General features: G+C 50.1%; 1 protein-coding gene across 9 annotated transcripts in view; it reads left to right on the top strand.

Moving 5' to 3' along the window:
- Positions 1–20,047, top strand: part of CACNA1B (calcium voltage-gated channel subunit alpha1 B) — a 198,276-nt gene that overhangs the window by 76,183 nt on the left and 102,046 nt on the right. For all 9 annotated transcript variants that reach the window (XM_070518200.1, XM_070518198.1, XM_044778229.2 and 6 more), the window contains exons 13-17: positions 2,605–2,717; positions 5,222–5,353; positions 5,600–5,672; positions 13,995–14,112; positions 17,237–17,304. In XM_070518200.1, the coding sequence (XP_070374301.1) occupies positions 2,605–2,717; positions 5,222–5,353; positions 5,600–5,672; positions 13,995–14,112; positions 17,237–17,304 (504 nt within the window). The remainder of the gene's footprint in view (positions 1–2,604; positions 2,718–5,221; positions 5,354–5,599; positions 5,673–13,994; positions 14,113–17,236; positions 17,305–20,047) is intronic.

Below are 20,047 nucleotides of genomic sequence, written 5' to 3'. Positions count from 1 at the left end.
ACCCTCAAGCTTTTTGAAGGTCCTGCAAATGTGACTGAGTAGTGCTCTGAGAGCCCACCTTTGATCTTTTGGGGATCTTAAAAGTCACAGTCATGCCCTTGGCTTCATCTTTAGACCATGCCATTTCTTAGTTTTGGTATCATTTGCTATCTGGGAAATTGAGCATTTCCAAAACTAGTTAAGTCTTGCCTTCTTTTTATTTAACAGCACTTTCCTCAGTTTTTCTCCTCTCACATTTGACTATAAGTAGCAAGAAGACACCAGGTGTGTCTTCAGCACCCTGCTTGGAAATCTTCTCAGCTAGATCTCCCAGTTGATTAAGCACATTTTTCACTTTTTGCTTAACTGCAGGCAACAGTGTGGCTAAACTTTCTGCCAATACACAACAAGACTCCCTTCCTTTAGTTTCCTATGATTCTTCTCACTTTCCTGCAGACCCCTATGTGCAGCATCCTCAGAGTCCAAAATTCTATGAATACTGTGTTCAGAGCACTTCAGGCCTTCACTAATATGCTGCTCAATGCCCATTCTCTGGTCCAAAGCCATTCCCACATTTTAGGTTTTTATTACACAGCACTTCACTTCTGTTTCCAAAATCTGTATTGGTTTTTCTTGCTGTGTAACAAATTACCCCAAAGCTTGGTGGCGTAAAGCAACAAACATTTATTATCTCTCATTTTGTTGGGTTAGAAATCAGGGTGTAAACTTAACTGGGTGTCCCTGGGTCAAAGTCTCTCATGAGGTTGCAGTCACCATAGGTTTATTTGGGGCTAAAGAACTTACTTCTAAGCTCATACTCAAGGCTGTTGACAGGCCTCAGAAAGTCAGCTTCCAGGCTTACTCACATGGTTGCTGGCAGGCCTCTACTCCTGGTCATGTGGGCCTCTCCACAGGCTGCCCTAGTGTCATCACAACACTGCAGCTGGTGATCCAAGAGAAAGCCAAGAGTGCTGAGAGGGTACCACTGTCTTTTTATAACCTAATCTCCGAGGTGATGTCCCTTCACTTTTGTCATATTCTATTTGCTAGAAGTGAGTTACTAGGTCCAACTCATCCTCAAGGGGACGGGATTATACAAGGGCATGAACACCAAGCAATGGGGACCATTGGGGCCATCTTAGAGGCCACCTACATCATCAACCAATGGGAACAAATTCTGAGGATTAATGGAAAATAGGAGAGATGCTGGAAGACTGATAAGGAGAAGAAAGTAGCTTTAGAAAACTACAGTCTTCAGCCCTGGGCAAACATCTGGGTGCTGTGTGAGTGCTGAGAAAAATTGGTGGTGGTGGTCAGGGTCCCCCAGAACAGATTGTGGCAAGCTTGTCCCATTTGTTGTACTGCAAGGGTTATAACAGGTACTGCAGCAATTGGTATATCTAGACATCAGCAGGACATCCGCTATTCCCTGAATGATGTCTTTGTGTTCAAGGTGGAGAAATATGCAGCAGATGGCTGTGCGTTTGGGGTGACTCATAACTGGTGCAACTGCCAAACCAGACCTGCAGCTTAATGGGCCAATATTAACTGTAGGAGAGTCTCCAGTGATGTACCAAGACCTTTGTCCCGGCAAATTCACCATTTTCTTGGTGAGAATGTTCATGTTAAGCTGATCAGGAAATGACTGAAACCTTGGATAATGATTGAGCTAAGTGCAGTAAAATGGAATTTAAGCGATTAATACTTGACATTTGAGTTTCCCACACCAATTGCAGAAGTTGGGTTAGAGGAAATGAGAATTAGCCACACACATAAGAGGACATGGGCACTCATGCTGACTATAAGCCCAGGGTGTGCCCCATGAGATGTGGTGGCCTGGGAGGGAATTTGGGCCCTGTTGGGTGTCCTGTCCAGAGGAAAGATGGTGAGGGGTCTGCTGTATTCCACCTTCACTGCTCTGTCCTTTATGAGTCCCTCACACCAGACACTAATCAAGATGCCCTGCCTCAGAACCTATCTGAGGAACATCTAGCAGGAGGGGCATGCCACTTGCTCGCAAGTCTTAGTCCACCAACATGGGCAGTGCCTGAGATAACCCTGTCAGTGAAACAAAGGGGCAGCCTTGCCACAGTCTGTTCTTGGTAGCACATCCTGGCTCCTGGTCATTGGGAGAAGACAAGAGTCAAGATGCAATTTGTGAATCTGAACATCTAAGAGCAGTGGCAGGACCAGGGGGAGGAAGTTAAAAGGAAGCAGATTCTGTGTTCTGTGAGAAAGCAGTCTAATAGTTGAGGCTGTCTGAAATGCTTTGCTTCGCCCCAGAGGTGTTTGAGAAGTTGCTGGGGTCACCTGGCTGTGACAAAGCACAAGGAAGCATTGGCCAAGGCTGCTTTAAGATCTGACAGGAAACCAGCAGGCCTAATCTCACTCTACACGTCTTTCTAGTGTGTCTGGGGCGGGGGGGATGGGCAGTGGCACTGGTGGGGTCTGCAGCCCCTGAAAGCTCAGGAGCTCAGGGCAAGGCGCGTGCCTTGTATCATCCTATCTGGCTGGAGCTGCAGATGGGAGAGTCAGAGTGGATGCTTACCGAGAGAGGCAGCCACACAGATATGCACATGCAGCGTGAGTGTGTGAGCACCTGAGGCTGACCCATCTCCATTGCAGGTCATTGTGGGGAGCATCTTTGAAGTGGTCTGGGCTGCCATAAAGCCAGGAACCTCATTTGGGATCAGCGTGCTGCGGGCACTCCGGTTGCTGAGGATCTTCAAAGTCACAAAGTATGTCATCTGTGTGCTCCTGGGTGAGGGGGAGTTGGGGGGGTGCAGGCAATGTGTGAGACTGGACAGCACAGCATTCTTGTTCCTAGGAATTCGTGGTGCCAGTCTTCAACTCAGCCGTCTGCAATCTTTTTGTGGCTTATAATTAGTTTAAATACAAAAGACAGTTATTAAGCACCCGGTGCTAGGGCACCAGCTCAGCACAACTTCATCTTGGCCTAGTTGGGGGCCAGGTCCATCCTCAAGGTCATTCCTGACCACTTCAATGCTGCCAGCAGGATTTCTAGTTCTTTTGTTAGCTTCATAATGCATAATTTCATACCATCCCCTCTCTTGAAACCAGCAATCCCGTCTGTCAGCTTTCAAAGGGCGATTTTGCTTCAAAGTTAATAGAGAAAATAGAAGTTATCAGGTGAATGTTGTCTGCCCACCCACCCTGCAGCCCCGCCCCTGGAGAGGGAGGGAGGCCTCAGCTGTCCTGGCCTGAGATGGCGCTGACCTTGTGACCTGAGCCAGCCTGGCGCCTGCCAGCTCCCATTCCCAGACTTGCTTTCTCCACCCTGTGCCAGACCCTGCCATGTCTGAACCTTGGTGAAATGACAGCCACATGACCATGTCTTCAGTTTTATCCCGCTTGATTCTTTACATAACCCTGGAAGCGAGTCGCTCCATTTTGCCTACAAGGAGGCTAAGGCCCAGGGCAGTGAGAGGAGAGCTGGGACAGAAGTCTCTCCCCCTTGCTGCCAGAGTTGTAGTGAAGGAGAGGAAGAACACCCTCATCTGTGACAGTCTCATCAACAGCAAAGGCTGCTCTGCACTCAGCTGGTCTTAGCTGTGGCCAGAGACCATGGCAGGGATCCCAGGCTGCTGTGGGCTCACCTGTCCTGAGTTTCTGAGGCTCCTGTACCATGAGCAGCTGGAGTCTGGAGCCCACACACATTCCAACACTGGTCTCTGTGCAGCGTCCCTGGCAGCCTGGATCACAGCACTGCAGGACCCAAGGAGCAGAGCTGTCAGCACTGAGCCTGTGTAGGAGACCCCAGGCTCTAGGTCACCCCTCCAGTGACCAAGATAGCCTCTCAGAACCCCACTGATCTTCCCAGGATAGATTGAAGTTCTCTTGGTCTTTTCTGATTCATTTTAAATCCAAACCTGAGACCATTTGAGGACACAAAAGTGTAACTGCAGAAGTTTTTGGCAGGAATTTGGCTCAGCTTGTCCACAAACATTGCTGGGCATTTTGTGCAGCATGCCCTGGTCCTCTGTTGCTTTTGTGTGAGATGCTGCTGAGAGGGCCTCTAGAAAGTGACCGGAGGGCTGCCGTCACCTTGGTTGTGGCGCCTGGTGTCTTGGGGCTCTGTTTCCTCCCAGAGAGCAGGTGGCCCTGTCCTGAGGTGGGCTGGCCTAGACCACTTCCTGTCCTGGGAGGAGGCTTTTCCAGAGTCTTCCAGCCCATCTTCCATTAGCCCTGGCACACTTCTTGAGAGAACCCACGGAGGATAGGTGGGCCTCTGTGACACCAGGACAGGGAGAAGGACACAATTTCAGGGCCCAGAGATGCCCCATGGTAGGGTAAGCACAGGGACACTGCCGTCTGTCCTGCATCCTCCCCATTCCAGGTCACGAAACAGCACGTGCAAAGGCACAGAGGCATGTGGTGTGTCTCCTGGGGGCTGGGACTGATTCCAGGGCCTGGAGGGGAAGCAGTATGCTCTGGCTCTCTTGGGGAAGAGCTTTCTAGAGACAGGGTAGCACTTGAGGGCACCAGTCACTTGGTGAGCTGTCAGCAGCTGGGCTGTGGGCAGTTCAGTTGAGTGAGAACAACACAGTCTCTGACCTCTAGGAGCCTTTGAGTGGTGGGATGGAGGGGGAGGGCGTTGTGGGATACCAGGGAAATAGACTGTCACGGTGCTGCTCCACACACACTCCACGCGGAGTGTCCCTGGTCCTTGGTGAGAGGGGCACTTGCACCAAGGTTCACACCACCCTTCCCTGTGCACCACTCCCCAGGCTCTCCGTGTGGGAGACCACACTTTAGGCAGTGGTGTTGATTTTTGTTTTTGTGTGGCTCCTTCTATAGTGGGCTTGTGACAAACACTCGTGGTCCTCACTTCACAGCGCTCTGGCCTGAGGCACTTGGAGGCTGTTTGGGTGCTGAGAGGTGAAGGCGAGGAAAGGCCAAGGGTCAAGTCTGGGGTCAGGCGCAGCTGCCTGAGGGGACATGCACTATTCTGCTGAGGAGAGTGACAGGGGCGCAGGTTTGGGAGATGTGGGTGCCCAGCACCAGACACATCGTCTGCCATGCCCAGGGGCTATTAGGTGGAGAAGTCCAGGATATGTGGTAGCTTCACATTTAGGTGTGGGGGCCTCAGGATTCAGAAGGTCCCAGAAGCCACGGGTATGACTGCAGAGAGTCGGGACGAGTGTGAAGTCAGCATCCGGAGCTGGCATGCCCTGGTTGGGAGCGACCCAGGGCTAGGATCAGATCCTGTCTGCCCCAACAGGTACTGGAACTCCTTGCGGAACTTGGTGGTGTCCCTGCTCAACTCCATGAAATCTATCATCAGCCTCCTCTTCCTGCTCTTCCTGTTCATCGTGGTCTTTGCTCTGCTGGGCATGCAGCTGTTTGGGGGACAGTAAGTAGGCCGAGGAGTGGGGAGTATAAGGTTGGGGAGGCCGGCAGGGGAGGCAGAGCTCAGAGCAGACAGTGCTGCCCCAGGCCTCCTCCACCTGCTTTCCCTCCCTGAAGGTCCTTGAAGAAGGCTGGTGACACTGAGAACGCAGCCCACTTTTGCAGCCTGTAACAAGCAGTGTTACGAGGTGCCAGGTCCTCTGGGCTCCTGATGGAGCTGCCTCTTCCTAAAATTTTTTATTTTTCTCAGGTTCAACTTTGAAGATGAGACTCCAACGACCAACTTTGACACCTTTCCCGCTGCCATCCTCACTGTCTTCCAGGTAAGGCTCTTGGCTCTTGACATGCTCCTGGCCTGCTCAGCTCTCCCAGGTGCTGGGAAGGTAGCCTTCCCTGTCAGCCCCTCCTGAGTGCCTCAGCACAACCCAGACAGCCAACATCTTGGACAGAACTTTCCACAACACAGAAGAGAGCAAGTAGGAGACAAGCATAGATGGTCTCCACAGTGTGGACCTCCCGTTCCTGGGATCCTGCCTGCAAGTCTGGGCCAGGAGTGAAGCCTGATGCTGTGGTGCCATCCAAGGAGCAAGGGTAGCTCCCTGGGGAGCTCAGCTGGCCAGCAGCCACTGGGCTTCAAGCTGCAAAATTTATCTCTCAGCCCCTAGACCTGGAGTCATGTCTGTCTTTTAACCTTTGAGGATAAAACAACAGAGCTCTCCCTAGACCTCTCCCTCTAGTGTCTCGGGCCCCAGCAGCCCCTCAGTTCTCTTTTGTGTCTGGAAAACGGGCCCCCGCTGCTGCTTGGGGGGGAGGCTATCGGCTCGAGTCCTGTATGCTGCAACCCTTGCAGCTCAAGGACTCTGCCCTCTTGGGGGGCCCTTTTGAGGGCCCTCTTGTGTGAGCACTTCCCCTCACAGGGCTACGGCCCCCATTGCTGCCCATGGCTGGCCTCACCGACGTGATCCTGCCAAACGTTTCTGTCCTATGAGACCCCCTGGGATGCACGTCTGAGAGGAGCAGACTGGGGTGGGTTGTCATTTCGCCCATGATGGAGCCCAACAGGCTGCATGTGCTCAGGCCTCAGCTTGGCGCCATGGCCTCTGGGACTGCTGACGCTACCCCTGGCCAAACCTGGAGCACACAACGTGTGTAAAGTGTAAGGAGGGGGATTCTTTTGGTCCCACTCTCTCAAAGGAAGGGAGTCTCTTCACAGACCATTCAAACTAAACCAGATGACTACAAAGGAGTAATTCAGTCCCAGTGGTCTGCACCACACACCACCCATGACTGTCTGGTCTGCATCACAAGCCCCCCACAACTATCTGGGCCGCACCACATGGCCCCCACGACTATCTCCGTCTCTTGTCCTGGGTTGGAACCCTACAGCCCCTCAGCCCTCAGTGACAGCAAAGCAGAGTGAGCTCTTCTCCCAGAGGCACTTCTGCTCCTGGCCATCAGGACCTTGTGCTGTTCTCATCCCCGCTTCCTCTCTGACCTCAAGTTTGAGTCACTCTGTGACTTCTCCCTTGCTCTGATTTCCTAAGTGTGGGGATGCTTGTCAGCTCACTGCTGTTCTCATCCTCTCTGACTGATACGCTGAAAGCCTTGGCTCCCTCACAGGCTGGTGACTTCCAAAACTGGGTCTCCTAAAGGTTTTTGAGCACTTAGTGGGTAAGAGGATCTGTGCCTTTGGGGACAAAGATAACTGGTCTCCAAGCCAGGACTTCCAGCAGAGGGTGGCCACATCTCCTGAGTAGTGTGTCTGCTCGGTGACGGGAGGAACTCCCTCTGTCTGTGCTGTCTTGAATGTCAGGCAAAGGGATGGGCCGGAGTGCATTCTGGACAAAGCAGTGAGGAGGGGAGCAGAGTCTGGGGTGGCAAGAGCACACAATTTGTGACGGTTTGTAACAGAAGGCATTGGGAGCTGGCGGGGGGGTGGGGCCAGGACGGATGGCCTTGAATGCCAAGCATGCGCCTTTGGTCCAGTGGGAGCTGTTGTAGAGTTTCCAAAGCAGGGAGGTCACGTGATTGACAGTAGAGCCCTGCACTGTTGTGTTTGTTACAAGAAAGGACCTGAACATGGTTAGTGGTGGTGGTGTGGGAACCAGAGTGGAAGAAGAGGTCAAAGTCAGGAGAGAAAGATGGGTTCTTCTGAGAAGATGATGCTCTCATTTAGACCTCATACTCCCTCTGCTCTGAACACAGCAATAAGATAATAAATACATTTAGAAAGTAAAAGGACCTAGCCAAGCAGAAAACAATCTCTGTGGGCTAGAAATGGCACAGTGGTAAGGGACGCAGAGACCCTCCGCACTGGGCGTCAGAAACGTCCATGTGTGCCTCAGTGACTCAGCTCTGGGAGAAGTGTCTGGCCCTTTAAGGAGGCTGAGGAGAGCTGAGAGAGAGCTGATTATGGCTAGAAGCAGCTCAGAAGATGGCAAGGGCAGACATCGGGCAGGCCAGGTCTGTAGCTCTCACAGGGTACTGCTAAACTGAGAACCTGACACTCCAGGGTGGGAGCCCCTGTTTCTGAATGGGGCTGCAGAAAACAACTTCAACTTTGCTCATGGTGACTCTGTAGACTAAACTGTGGTGAAAGCTGAGCCCAAAGAAGAGAGGGATAAACACCCACAGTGGGAAGGTGAGCTCAGTCCTAAAGAAACAGAAATAACAGAACAAATACAGGTCACCTTAAACTCAATGTGCTTAATATCTTCAAAGGGTTAAAGGAAGAACTCATAACATATAACATAAAATTACAAAAGAAAGACACCTAAGAACCAAGAATAGGTTAACATGAAAAAGAACTAAGTAGAAATCCTAGAAATGAAAAATATAGCTATTTAAATAAAAAAAATAAAGGGTGTGCTGTACACTGGACATGATCCAAGAGAGAAGAGGTGAGCTGGGAGATGTGGAGGAGCAGAGCAGCTGCGGCAGGGAGATGAAGCGCAGACATCTGGTGTGAGCAAAATGATGCCAACGTTGTTTCAGAACCAGTCTTAGCAAGTGTGTACTCCGAGGGCCAAGCAGGATGAACAAAAGCAATTCCAGACCTAGACACGTTGTGATAAAGAGAAAATCTTAAAAACTACTCTAGAAAGACAGATTTCCCACAAAAGAATGACAGTCTGATGGCAAGCCTCTTGTGAACAATGATGCCAGAAGGTCTGGGAAAGTAACTTTAAAATATTGGAGGACAGTCCCTGTTAGCCTGGAACTCTGGTCCTGAGAGCTGTGAGTCCAGCGTGAGGTGAACTAAAGACACGTTTGCACACAGATACGGGGCGCTACCACCCCCGCCCCCCAGTGCTGAGAGTACCACGTTATACATCTGGTAAGGCGGATGATTCAGGAGGAAAAAAGTACGTTAAGCTAACCCAAGAAGAAACAGGAAACCTGAACTATTTCAGAGATTGAATAATTAAAAGTCTACTTACCCAAGCCACCTCATCTAGTTAGTTTTACAAGTGAACTCTAGGAAATGTTTAAGAAAGAAGTTGTGACAATTTTATATAGACCACTCCAGAGAAGATGAAAAGGAAAGCACCCCTCTCATTTTATGAGGCTAGAATAAAATAACCTTGATATGAAAAAACTAGACAAGGACAGTGTAAGAAAAGAAAAATATAGATCAGCATCAAAAACACAGAGACAAAACCATCCTGTGGGAAATAACTTATTAGATCGGCATATGCTTAAAAATGACTTTTATGATCAACTTGAATTCATCCTAGCAATGCAAGATGATTTAACATTAGAAAGTCTGTTAATGTAATTCATCATTTTAACAGATTAAAGAAAGAAAAAGCATTTGAACTATAGCGAAAACACAACCACCAAGTGAGTGAGAGGTCCAACGAAGCAAGATCGGCAGGTTGTGTGCATCATCAAGGCTGGGTGATGAGTATGTAGGGATTCATTACACTCTCTACCTTGTGTATGCTTGAAAATGTCCATAATAAGTGCTTTTTCAAAAAAAAAAATCACATGATAAAACCCAAAACTCCTTCCAAATAAGAACTCTTAGCAGATTATGCTGCTATCGGTGGTGTTCGTGCAGTAGAACAAGAAAAATGGAATAAAATTTCTCAGGATTGACAAGGAAGAAAGAAAAATGTCATCATTTACAGATGAAATATTTGTATATACAGAAAACTCAAGTGGTGTCATTTCAGACAGTGGGAAACAATTTGCTTATCCATAGAGAAAAACATGAAATTGGATGTCTACCTTGTACCAGATTTGAAAATCAGTTCAGATGGATGAAGATCTAAATGTGAAAAGCAAATCTGAAATTTTGGAAGAGCATACAGGAGTACAGGAGTGTGATGTTATTAACTCAGGGCAAGGAAGGCCTTCTTGAAGAGGAGAAAAGGAACGGTCATAAATGACATGATTGACTAATCTATTAAAATAAAAATTTCTGTGCCTCAAAAGACAACATAAAAGGGTAAAAAAAAAAACCCCAAGAGGTCATAGACTGTGAGAAGACATTTCCTTAGTGTCAGCAAATAGCCCACAAAGGATCATTGTCCAGAATATATCAAGAACTTCCACAAATCAATAAGAAGAGACGAATAACGTAGTAGGAAGGGGCAAAGGGTATAATGGGTAACTATGGGTGAGGAAATTAGGCTGATGAATAAACTTGTAAAAACTATTATCAGCTTTACTAGTAGTCAGGGAAATGCAAATTAAACCCACAATGAGACAAACTTTTCTCCTGTCAGTTTAGCTGAAATTAAATCTAACAATATCAAGTTTTCGAGAAGATGTGGAGAAATGAGGATTCCCTTGTGCTGTTGGTGGGTTGGTAGAACCACTTTGGAGAGCAATTTCATAATATCTAGTCCACTGGATGAGAACTGGAACTTGTGTGTAAGCAGTTCCTATTGTAGCTGTGTGCTCTGGAAATTCTTGCTCATTTGCACAAGAGACATGTGAGACCATCACAGCAGCATTATTTGTAACGGCAAAAAACTGGAAGTCACCTGAATGTTCATCATCAGGAGAAGGGATAACAAAGTGTGTTATGTCTGTACAGCAGGGAAAATGAAGGACTTAGACTTAAATATGTTAACGTGAATGAATCTCGCAAACATAATGTTGAGGAAAAAAAGATTTGGAGTAATATATAGCATGTGATAAAATTTATTCAAGGATGAAAACCTACAAAACAATATCGATTATGGCATATATACAGTAAAAGTGTAAAAGCTTGCCTGGGAATGATAAACACCAGATTCAGGGTGCTGTTCCCCAGAATGTGAGCTCCATGAGGCAGGGTCTTTGTCTGTTTTGTCTACTCACAATCCTAAGCACCTGCATATTGCCTGACAGAGTAGGCACACTAAATGTTTGCTCAGTGAAGGTCGATGCAAACGATCTGAAATGAAATCTTCAAAAATCAAGTCCTACTGTGTATAAAATAGAACCTCATAGCTAAACTTTGTTTATCCCAGTAACGCAAGAATTTGTCAGTGTGATTTCCCTATCTCTACAGGTTAAAAGAGAAAAATAAACATGTCAATAGATGTAGAAAGATAAAACATTGATGTGATGATAAAAAAACATCATATACTAAGAATTGATAGGACTTAAAAAAAAAAACCCCACAGCTAGGTGGCTGATAGCTAGTGGGTTTCTTTTTTGATGGGATGAAAATATTCTAAAATTGGCTGTGGTAATGGTTGCACATACCTGTGAATATACTAAAAACCACTGGATGACACACTTTAAAGACTGAATTATATCTCAATCAAACCTTTACTTTAAAAAGACCACAGCAAGCATAGCAGGCGAAAGATTGTATGATGGTTAACTTTGTGTGTCAGCTGACTGGACCACAGGGTGCCTAGATTAAACGTGTCTGTGAGGGTGTTTCCAGATGAGGTTAGCATTTGAATTGGTAGACTGAGTAGAGCAGATTTTTCTCCCCAATGTGGGAGGCCTCATCCAATCCGCTGAAGGCCTGAACAGAACAAAAGGCTGAGTAGGGGAGAATTGGCTCTCTCTGCCTGTCTCTGAGCTGGGAGATTAGTCTCCTCTCTTGGCTTCGGACTTGGACTGAAACTTATACTATCATCTCTGCTTGTGGACTGTGGATCTTGGGACTTCTAGGCCTCCGTCACCACATGATCCAATTACTTGTATATATCTCCTATTGGTTCTGTTTCTCTGGAGAACCCAGACTAATACAGATTGAAAGAATTATATTGAAGGAAAAACAAGGATGCCTAGTATTCAGACAGTTGAAGACAGTGTAATAAGATAAGAAAAAGAAAGAAGTGGAAGGACTGGAAATGGATAGACAAGATTGCTATTATTTGAAAATGATGTGATTGTTTACAAAGAAAATCCAAGAGATAATAAGAGAATTCACCAATGTTGCTGAACACAAGATCAACGTACAAAAATACGACTTTTCTATATAACAACATCATTCGAATTAAAATGAAAGATTTCATTCACAGTAGTAACAAAAACTGCAAGGTACCCAGAAATAAATCTACAAAAAGCATGCAAGACTTTCATGAGTGAAATTATAAATTGTTATTAAAGGACCTAAAGAACGGAATACATGGATAGATATATTTATAGATGGGAAGCCTTAATATAGTAAAGGTATCAGTTCCCCCTAATTTAATATACAAATTCAATGTAGTCCTGATCCAAATTCCAACAAGACTGCTCTTGGAATTAGCGTCTTGATTATGTGGAAGAGTAAATGTCCAAGGATAGCAAAGATAATCCAGGAAGGAGGGATTTCCCCACCATATATTAAGACTTTTTATAAAGCTACAGTAATGAAATTGTGAGATATAAAGTCAAAATATCTAAAGAACAGACTAGAGAGCCCAGAAACATGGCCAAGCCTATGTAGGAAGTTGGCTTTGTGAGAAAGATGGCATATAAATCAATGGGGAGGAGGGGATAGTCAGAAAATTGGTCTGGGGAAATTGATTTTCCATATGGGAAAAAGTAGATCTTCATCCCCATGCACACACAACAGCACCCACAAACTCCAGTTGGATTAGAAACCTAAATGTGAAAAACCAAACTTTAAAATAATTTGAAGAACATATGGGAAAATATCTTTATGACCTTGGGATGGAGAGGAATTTCTTAAACAAGGTGCAAAAAGAAGAAAAAAGGAAAAGACTGATACATCTGACTACATTAAACTTTTTTATATTACAAGAATAACTTAAAGCAAAGAGGAGACTAGAAGCAGACATTCCCACTAAACATTGCAGATGGAGGATTGGTGTATCTGAGAACACATGGGAAGTCTCACAGGTCAGTAAGAAAAAGGCGAGTCAGCAGAAATATGAGCCAAAGAGCTGGAAGGGCAGGCCACAGAAGAGGAGGTCTGAATGTCCACTGGCCACATGAGAAGACGTCCAACCTCACCAGCTTGCCCTTTCGGCCCATCAGATGGGCAGCTATCCAAGGATGTGACAATGCCAAGGATGTTGTGAAGATAGGTGGAAAAAGCAACCTATACTGCTTGCAGGAATTTAATTTGGGATAACTGCTTTGGAAACATCTAGCCAAGTCAAGTCAGAGATGTGCATAACCTACTATCCAGCAATTCCAGTTCTAAACAATTTTTTCATGTGTGCACAATGAGACATAATAGCAAAAACCTGGAAACCACTGAAGTACCTATCAGGAGGAAAATAGATAAATAACTTGGAGGAACACTATGCAATGGTTTGCATGAATAAGTGGATTTATATGTGTTAACATGAATAAACTTCAAAGATATAATAGTGAATGAAAATAGCAAGTTGAAGAATGATATATGTAGTCAGATTCCTTCTCGTGCACGTTTAAAACACACATGGTGTATTTGTTCATAGACACATGTGTGTCTCGTGGTATGGAACTAAAAAGACACGGACCCTCGCCGGATCCATGATTGGGGTTGCCTTTCAGGAGTGATCTCTGCCAGGGGACCTGGTACAAATGTGACAAAATGTTAGCGATTTTCATAAGTGGCGGACACAGGAATGTCTGTTATTTTATCCTCTTGCACTTTCCCACAAATACACGTGGCAAAGCGAGACCTGTGTCTCCTGATGGGGCAAGGGCTGCATTTAGCAGCCCTCATAGCCTGCACAACTGGCCAACGGTACAGGAACCTGGAGGGTCAGAGGGCCTGCCGGTATTGTCTGGCCTTGAGCAGCTCATGGCCCCTCTCTGAACCTAGTCTCCTCAACTGTGAACCAGTGACCTAGGCAGCTCGGGGAGTCGGGGAAGCTCTGCTTCCCTGCCCTGCCTCCTTTCTCTAGCTCGTTGCTGTGGTTCTCCTCCTTGTTCACCTTTTTCTCCTGCTTGGAGCTCCCTTTCCATTGTTGGCTGAAAATCTAGAGCATATTCATCTGCTAAGGCCTGACCCAGCTCAGTAACCATGACCTTCTGGAACTTTTTCTGGAGGACCCTGGGCCACCTTACTTCCAGCAGCACCATCCTCTAAAAACATGTTTGTGTGTGTGCGTGCATGCATGTGCCCACGGGCTCTTGGGATGCAGCTGTGTCTAGACCCCGAGCAAGCAGGCGTATGTGCATGTGTAGGGGCGGGTGTGTGTGGATGGAGATGGCCATGCCAGCGTGCCCTGCACTGCTCTCCTCTGCAGATCCTGACCGGAGAGGACTGGAATGCAGTGATGTATCATGGGATTGAGTCGCAGGGCGGAGTTAGCAAAGGCATGTTCTCGTCCTTCTACTTCATCGTCCTGACGCTGTTTGGAAATTGTATCCTTCTATGGGGCTGGGTACAGGGGAGAGTGCTTGGCCTGGGCCTGCCTCTCTCTCTTTTTCCCCTCGGGGGACGGGGGGCACGTTGGTCCTAAATATGAGGGGCGTCTTCTCATGAGGTGTGCACTGTGCAACTCCTCCCTCAGAGGAGATGGCCTGAGGAGTCCAGATGGCAAACATTCTCGAGGCCACCTGTGCTTGGGGGATCCGGAGGCTGTGGGGGCTCAGGTTGATAGAGGCATGAGTTGCCCATGGAGCCGTCAGAGGGGGGTTCAAGGAGGACTCTGGGAAGATGAGGGCTTTAAACATTGAGGACAGCAGGTTGTTGGGTTTTTTTTCCACTTTAATTCAATAATTAAGTTTTGGTACCTCCCCTGCTGAAAACATGGTTCCTGCAGAGAAATCAAAGGAGAGATTTCTGTGGAGGATGCCAGTTAGGCTTGTGTTTCAGGACCTTGTGTGGAAGGGGGTCTCTGCAGGGTCAGGGCAAGCTCAGCAGCAGTGGCGGCTCTGCCTCAGGCAGGCCATGTGGGGAAGGGAGACTGCAGGGCTCAGGATGCAGGTGGGGTGGGGGCCAGGCCAGGAAGATGTGAATGTGGCCCCATTGCTGCGGTGGGAAATTCAGGCCGAGGAGGGGCGTCTCAGGTTCTCAACTCATCCACGCATTAGAGTCAAGTCCTCTGAGGGCTGTCAAAGCCCAGATTCCAGCCCACAAATGTGCATTCTAACAGGCTCCCGGGGGTGCTGGTGCTGGTGCTGCTGGCCTGGGGACCCCACTTTGAGAACTGCTGCTGGAGAACATCCTGTAGAGCCTGGAGGAGAGATCTGAGCTGGAGAGGAACTGAGTTTTCTTCTCCCAGGCTGACCTACCAGCTCTTCCTTATCTCCCTCCTCGCACAACTGGCCACTTGGCTCTGTCTGTCCCTCTTTGTCTCTGCCTGCTTCGCTGGTTCTCACGCCAGTCTGTGACCTGTAGCACTCCAGGCCTGTTTCTCTTTGCTTCTATCTGCCTGTCTCTCCTACTACAGCCCTCAGCAGGCACTGCATCATCTCTCAGCCCTGTGTAACGTCACAGCTGAGGTCCGGGACCCCAGGATGGGGTTCAGCTGAGCATGAGGGGGAGCTGAGCATGAGGCCCAGGAAGGGGGAGCTAGGGACCTTGAGGGGGCAGTGTTTGTTTGATGTGCTTACCAGATAGGTGAGACCTGGGGGCTGTTGTGTGAGAAAACCAGGAAGTGGCAGCCTGGTTGTCAGAGAGGGAAGAAGCCTGCAGTGTTGGCCTCAAATGGGGGTAGGGGGGTTAGGGGGTGTGGGGGAGGTGGGGCGGGTGGGGAGCGGGAGGAGCAGCTGCTGTCCAGAAGGAGGTGCCCCTGCCCTGAAATGAAGCAGTGTCCCATGTGCACCACAGCTGCTTCTGACCCTGTGTACTCAGGCTAGGTGTATCAGCCTTCAGGCCTCCTTGTCCTGTCCAATCAGAGTCACTCTTGCTGCATTGTTTGTCCCTCTGGCTAGGCCCTGAGGGGTGTGGCCTTAGTTCTGTCCTTTGAGTGTGGCAAGGCCTCTGAGGGTGTCCGTGGCTGTGGTTAGTGCCAGGAGGTGGTGGTCCGGCCCCAGCGTTGTGTCCTGTGAGTGTGGCTGGAGCCCTGAGCAGGCCTGCCTGCGAGGCGGAGCTCTGGGATGTGGCTGCCCCGAACCTCACACAGACGCAGAGGCTCTCGAGCCTCACTCACACAGACCCAGAGCTCCTGGGAGGATGGCTGCAACCTGCAGGAGCTGAGTCCCCAGGCCTGTGGTGAAAGGGCTCAGTCACATGGAGCGCAGGGCTCTAACAGGACAACTGGGCCCCCAGAGGACATTGGCAGCGTCTGAGACAGTCTGGTTGTCGTGCCTGAGGGGGAAGGTCCTGCTGGCATCAAGTGGGCAGAGCCAGGGATGCTGCTCAACATCCCGCAGCAAAGGATTGCCTGATCCAAAATGTCTGCCGTGCCAAGAAATGAGATAACTTAGGAGGGAAACCACAGAGGCCTGGAGAGGGCCTGGGTCTGCAGGCATAGTGCTGAGGCACGGCAGGAGGGCTGGGGAGGGATGGTTCTGGGGAGGCACTGCTCTGGGGAGCACAGGGAAGACAGTCCTGCTCAGCACTGAGATGAGTTTGTGGGAAGCCGTGCTCCAGCAGCCGGAACATGGAAGTGACTCAGGTCAGCGCAGCCTGAGGGCCTGATCCTGGAGAGGTGCGAGAGGGCGGGGCAGGGAGGAACAGCTCACCACAGGCCCTTCTGCCTCTGGAACCCTGGGCAAGTTACTTATCCTCTGTGGCCTTTGTCACCTCATTTCTAAGAGGTCGTAGTAGCGCTTCGTCAGGGGGCTCCTGGGGGTGCTCAGTGGGATGAGGTGGTCCAGGGGGTCCTGCTTCTGCACACTCAGTGCTGTCTGCCATCAGCACAGCTCAGATGTTGTTCCTGCTGCTCTGCACCTTGAGGGAGAGGGTCCAGGGCTTCACTCTGGAAAAGGACAGGAGAAAAAGCCATGCAGGCTCCTTGAACCTAGGACCTGAAGCCCAGGAGGTGCTGGTCATGTGTGAGTTTGCATGTTTGTGGTGTGTCTTAGGTGGTCTCTGCTCAGCCAAAGGTGGTGGAGCCCCATGTGGCACCCGTGAAAGCAGGAGGTGTTGGAGGAGGCTTCTTGTGCTGGCCAGAAATCAGGGAGAGGTGGGGACAGAAGTAGACAGTCCATGTGACCTCCCAGGTGGCAGAGGTGAACTAATCCACTACAGACTCTGAGTTCTGGCCCTGGAAGTCAGCTCTGAAGAGCTGGGCTAGGGGAAGGGGGTCCTTGTGGGTATCAGGGGAGGTTGAGTGAGATGAGCCAGAGTGAAGGAGGGCTGGGCAGAGACCAGGGGGCCACAGAGCCCTGGTAGCTGGGCTGGACTGCGTCTGGGCTTGACAGGGGCCTAAAGGGTCAGGGGACTTAAGGGGGCTGTGGATGCTAAGGGAAGGAGGCTGAAGGCTGGTCAAGATCTGGGGAAATGGGGGCCCCTATTTTCCATGAGGGAAGCTGTGGTATGACCGTGTGGGAGGGAGTGGGGGCAGAAGCGTTCTCTTCCTTAGCTGGAGCCAACTAGACACCCTGCTGAATGTCTTCCTGGCCATCGCTGTGGACAACCTTGCCAATGCCCAGGAGCTGACCAAGGTATGTAAGTAGGGATGCCACCTGCAGCCTAGTGCAGGAAGGGGCGAGGGATCAGTCCCTGTTGCTCTCGATGAGAATGGAGAGCCACAAGCTGGTCCAGGTCCTGGGTTAAGGACCTGTGTGACTGCTGTCCAGGGTAGTCTCTTCAGGGTACTGGACAGGCAAAAGTTAGGCTGTCACTCAGGGGTGTAGGGGAATGGCGCTGAGGAAGCATGTAGACATGTGCTAGAGGGGAGATGACTGCAAGGACAGCTCCTGGAGAAGCCGAGATCTGGGAGGAATGGCTAGAAAGGCAGGAGGAGATATGGGGAGCTCGAGGTGGCTGACAGGAGATGCAGCCCAGAGAGAGCCCTGAGAAGTTGGGGTAGGCTATCCTGGCCTCAGAGTGAGGGGCTATGAGATGCACCAATCACTGTGGCTGAGTGAGGTGAGGGGAGGTGTCGCCTCAGAAGGGAGAGGGATGCATGAGGTGGGTTCTAGGGAAAGTCCAGCTCTGAAGAGCCTAAAGGGCTGTGAGGGCCCCTGTGCTCACCTCCAGGTGGCGAGGGGCCCCTGTGGTCAGTCTCAGGTGTGGATGGTGAGCTCAGGTGGTCACTGGGTGGTGCTGTCCTCAGATGCTGGGCCTGGCTGGTGCCCCCTCTCAGCACATCTGTGCCGCAGCAGGGCAGCTCATTCTCTAGGCTGTGCCCAGTGGGTGTCATCTAATATTCATCTGTCATCGCTGAACCTGGTGGGGGATGTGATTACACACATCTTCCCCTGTGGTTTCCCTCCAGATGACAAAGCCCCCTACTTGGTCGCCTTCACCCTCATGGCCCTGCATAGTGTGGCTGGGCTGCCCGCTGTTTCAGCCTCAGGCCTGGGCTTTGATGAGCCCCGGCTCCTAGCAGGAGGGCACTGCCTCCTGGTGAGGCCATGTGGGAGAAGGTGCTGCCCCCGTTGCAGACACCCTGTGCTTGCTCTGTACGCTGGGCATGTGCCTGCATGTGCACCTTCAAGTGTGCATCTGTGGACTCGTGCCCACCATCCCTGACAGATGCTTGCCTGTGCTTGTACCTATGCACATCTCTGTGCATATCTGACACAGTCCAGTCTGCTCCAGTCTAGCATATCCCAAGACTTGCAACCCCGTCACCCTTCTGGGGCTGAGCTTGACTTGGGCCTTCTCTGAGGAAGGCAGGTTCAAGGGCATCTCTGCTGGCAGCAGAGATGCAGGTGCACCATGGTGCTTCTGACAGTGAGTGCTGTGCAGGGACCCCTGCTGCCCCCAGCTCTCTGGGTAGAGGCAGGCCCACGCAGCATACATTCCTTGCTTCTGCTCAGCCTTCCTCCTGCCCCAACCCCAGGCCTGGGCTGTGGTGGTCCCTGGGGGTGTAGACTCCTCTGTTGCTCTGGCCGCTGGCTTCTGAGGACTTGGGAGTCCCACTGGCCTGCCTATTTCTGTTGTCAGCCCAGGCCGAGGCCGAGCCTCACTGTCCAGGAGTGGCTGGAGAAGGGCCTGGGCCCCTAACTGGGCTGCCTGGGCTGGGGCACCTGTGAACGACAGAGCACTTCTTGGTGTCAGGACTTTTGGGCCCATGTGAACTGAGGGTGCCCAGCAGTGGTCTGGGCACCAGCTGTCCTGGGGCAGGAGTGAGTTTGAGCTCGAAGCCCTCACTATCTCTTCAGCTTCTGCTGTCAGTGAGGACTCACCGAGGAAGCAGCATCCTTGGAGCCCTGTCTCCATGCACAGACACCCTGAGTGGTGGCTCATTTGGCCTAACTGCCCTAATTCAGGAATTCCCTCTTGTTTGGAAGTTGGGCAGGCTTGTGGCAGCCTATGGGGCCTTTCCTTAGCTGGCCAAGAGCCCCAAAGGTGGGTCTTGACTCTCCTTCACACAAATATATTGTAGCCTCATTTATTTGTTGAAGTGGAAATAAGCTCATTGAGTTTGTTTGAAGAACACCCTTTGGAGTGATTAGAGACGTCCTCTGCCCCCGAGAGCGGTAACCAGGGTGGAGTCTACAGCTTGAGGAAGGACCTTGAAAGGGGAGTCTCATGGTGGATCTGGCTTTGCCTCTTCTCTGAGACCTAAAGCTTGAAAGTCTCTTCTCTATGGTGGGAAATCTGCAGCAGCTAACAGGGGACTTAGTTTTTGCCGTTATTGTGCTTCTAAAAGCAGATTCAAGGATATTTTGGGACCTGTTGGGAATGCTATCTCCCAGAGAAGCCAGGTGGGCCTGGGATTGGGGTTTTGGAGCAAATAATGGTGGTCCCATGGTGTAGCTGGACGACATGGAAGCCTTCATTTCCCTCCCAGGGCCCATGGACTCGACTTGGAGCTATTTATCTAGATCCAGAGCATGTTGGTTTTGCCTAGTGATGTGGGGTCAGAGCCAGGGGATCTGTCCAGATGTCCACTCCTCTTCCTATGGAGGGGGCAAAGCAGGGTAGGGTGTCTACACATGTGTGCACATATGAGCACACGCCAGCCCCGGTGGCAAAGCCATGGGAGTCCTTTCCAGGAAGAGGTGGTGAATACAGGGCCAGGCACTGCACGTGGCTGTCAAGTGTGGGGGGAACAGGGAGGGACTCCTCTCAGCCACAGTTAGAGATAGGTTAGAGATCACAGATGTGATCTGATGGGTCCAGATGGAAAAGCTCAGAGGCCATGAGGTGGTCCTGCTGGACGTGCTCCTGGTGATGGGTTCTGTGGGCAGTGCTGGGCTAGGACACAGGCTCAGGTGCAGGGTCCTGCCCCTT

This window comes from Equus asinus, chromosome 10 (genome assembly GCF_041296235.1).
Source record: "Equus asinus isolate D_3611 breed Donkey chromosome 10, EquAss-T2T_v2, whole genome shotgun sequence".
Classification (NCBI taxonomy): domain Eukaryota; kingdom Metazoa; phylum Chordata; class Mammalia; order Perissodactyla; family Equidae; genus Equus; species Equus asinus.
The sequence above is the reverse complement of the archived record's forward strand: the minus strand, read 5'-3'. Positions and strand labels throughout refer to the sequence as shown.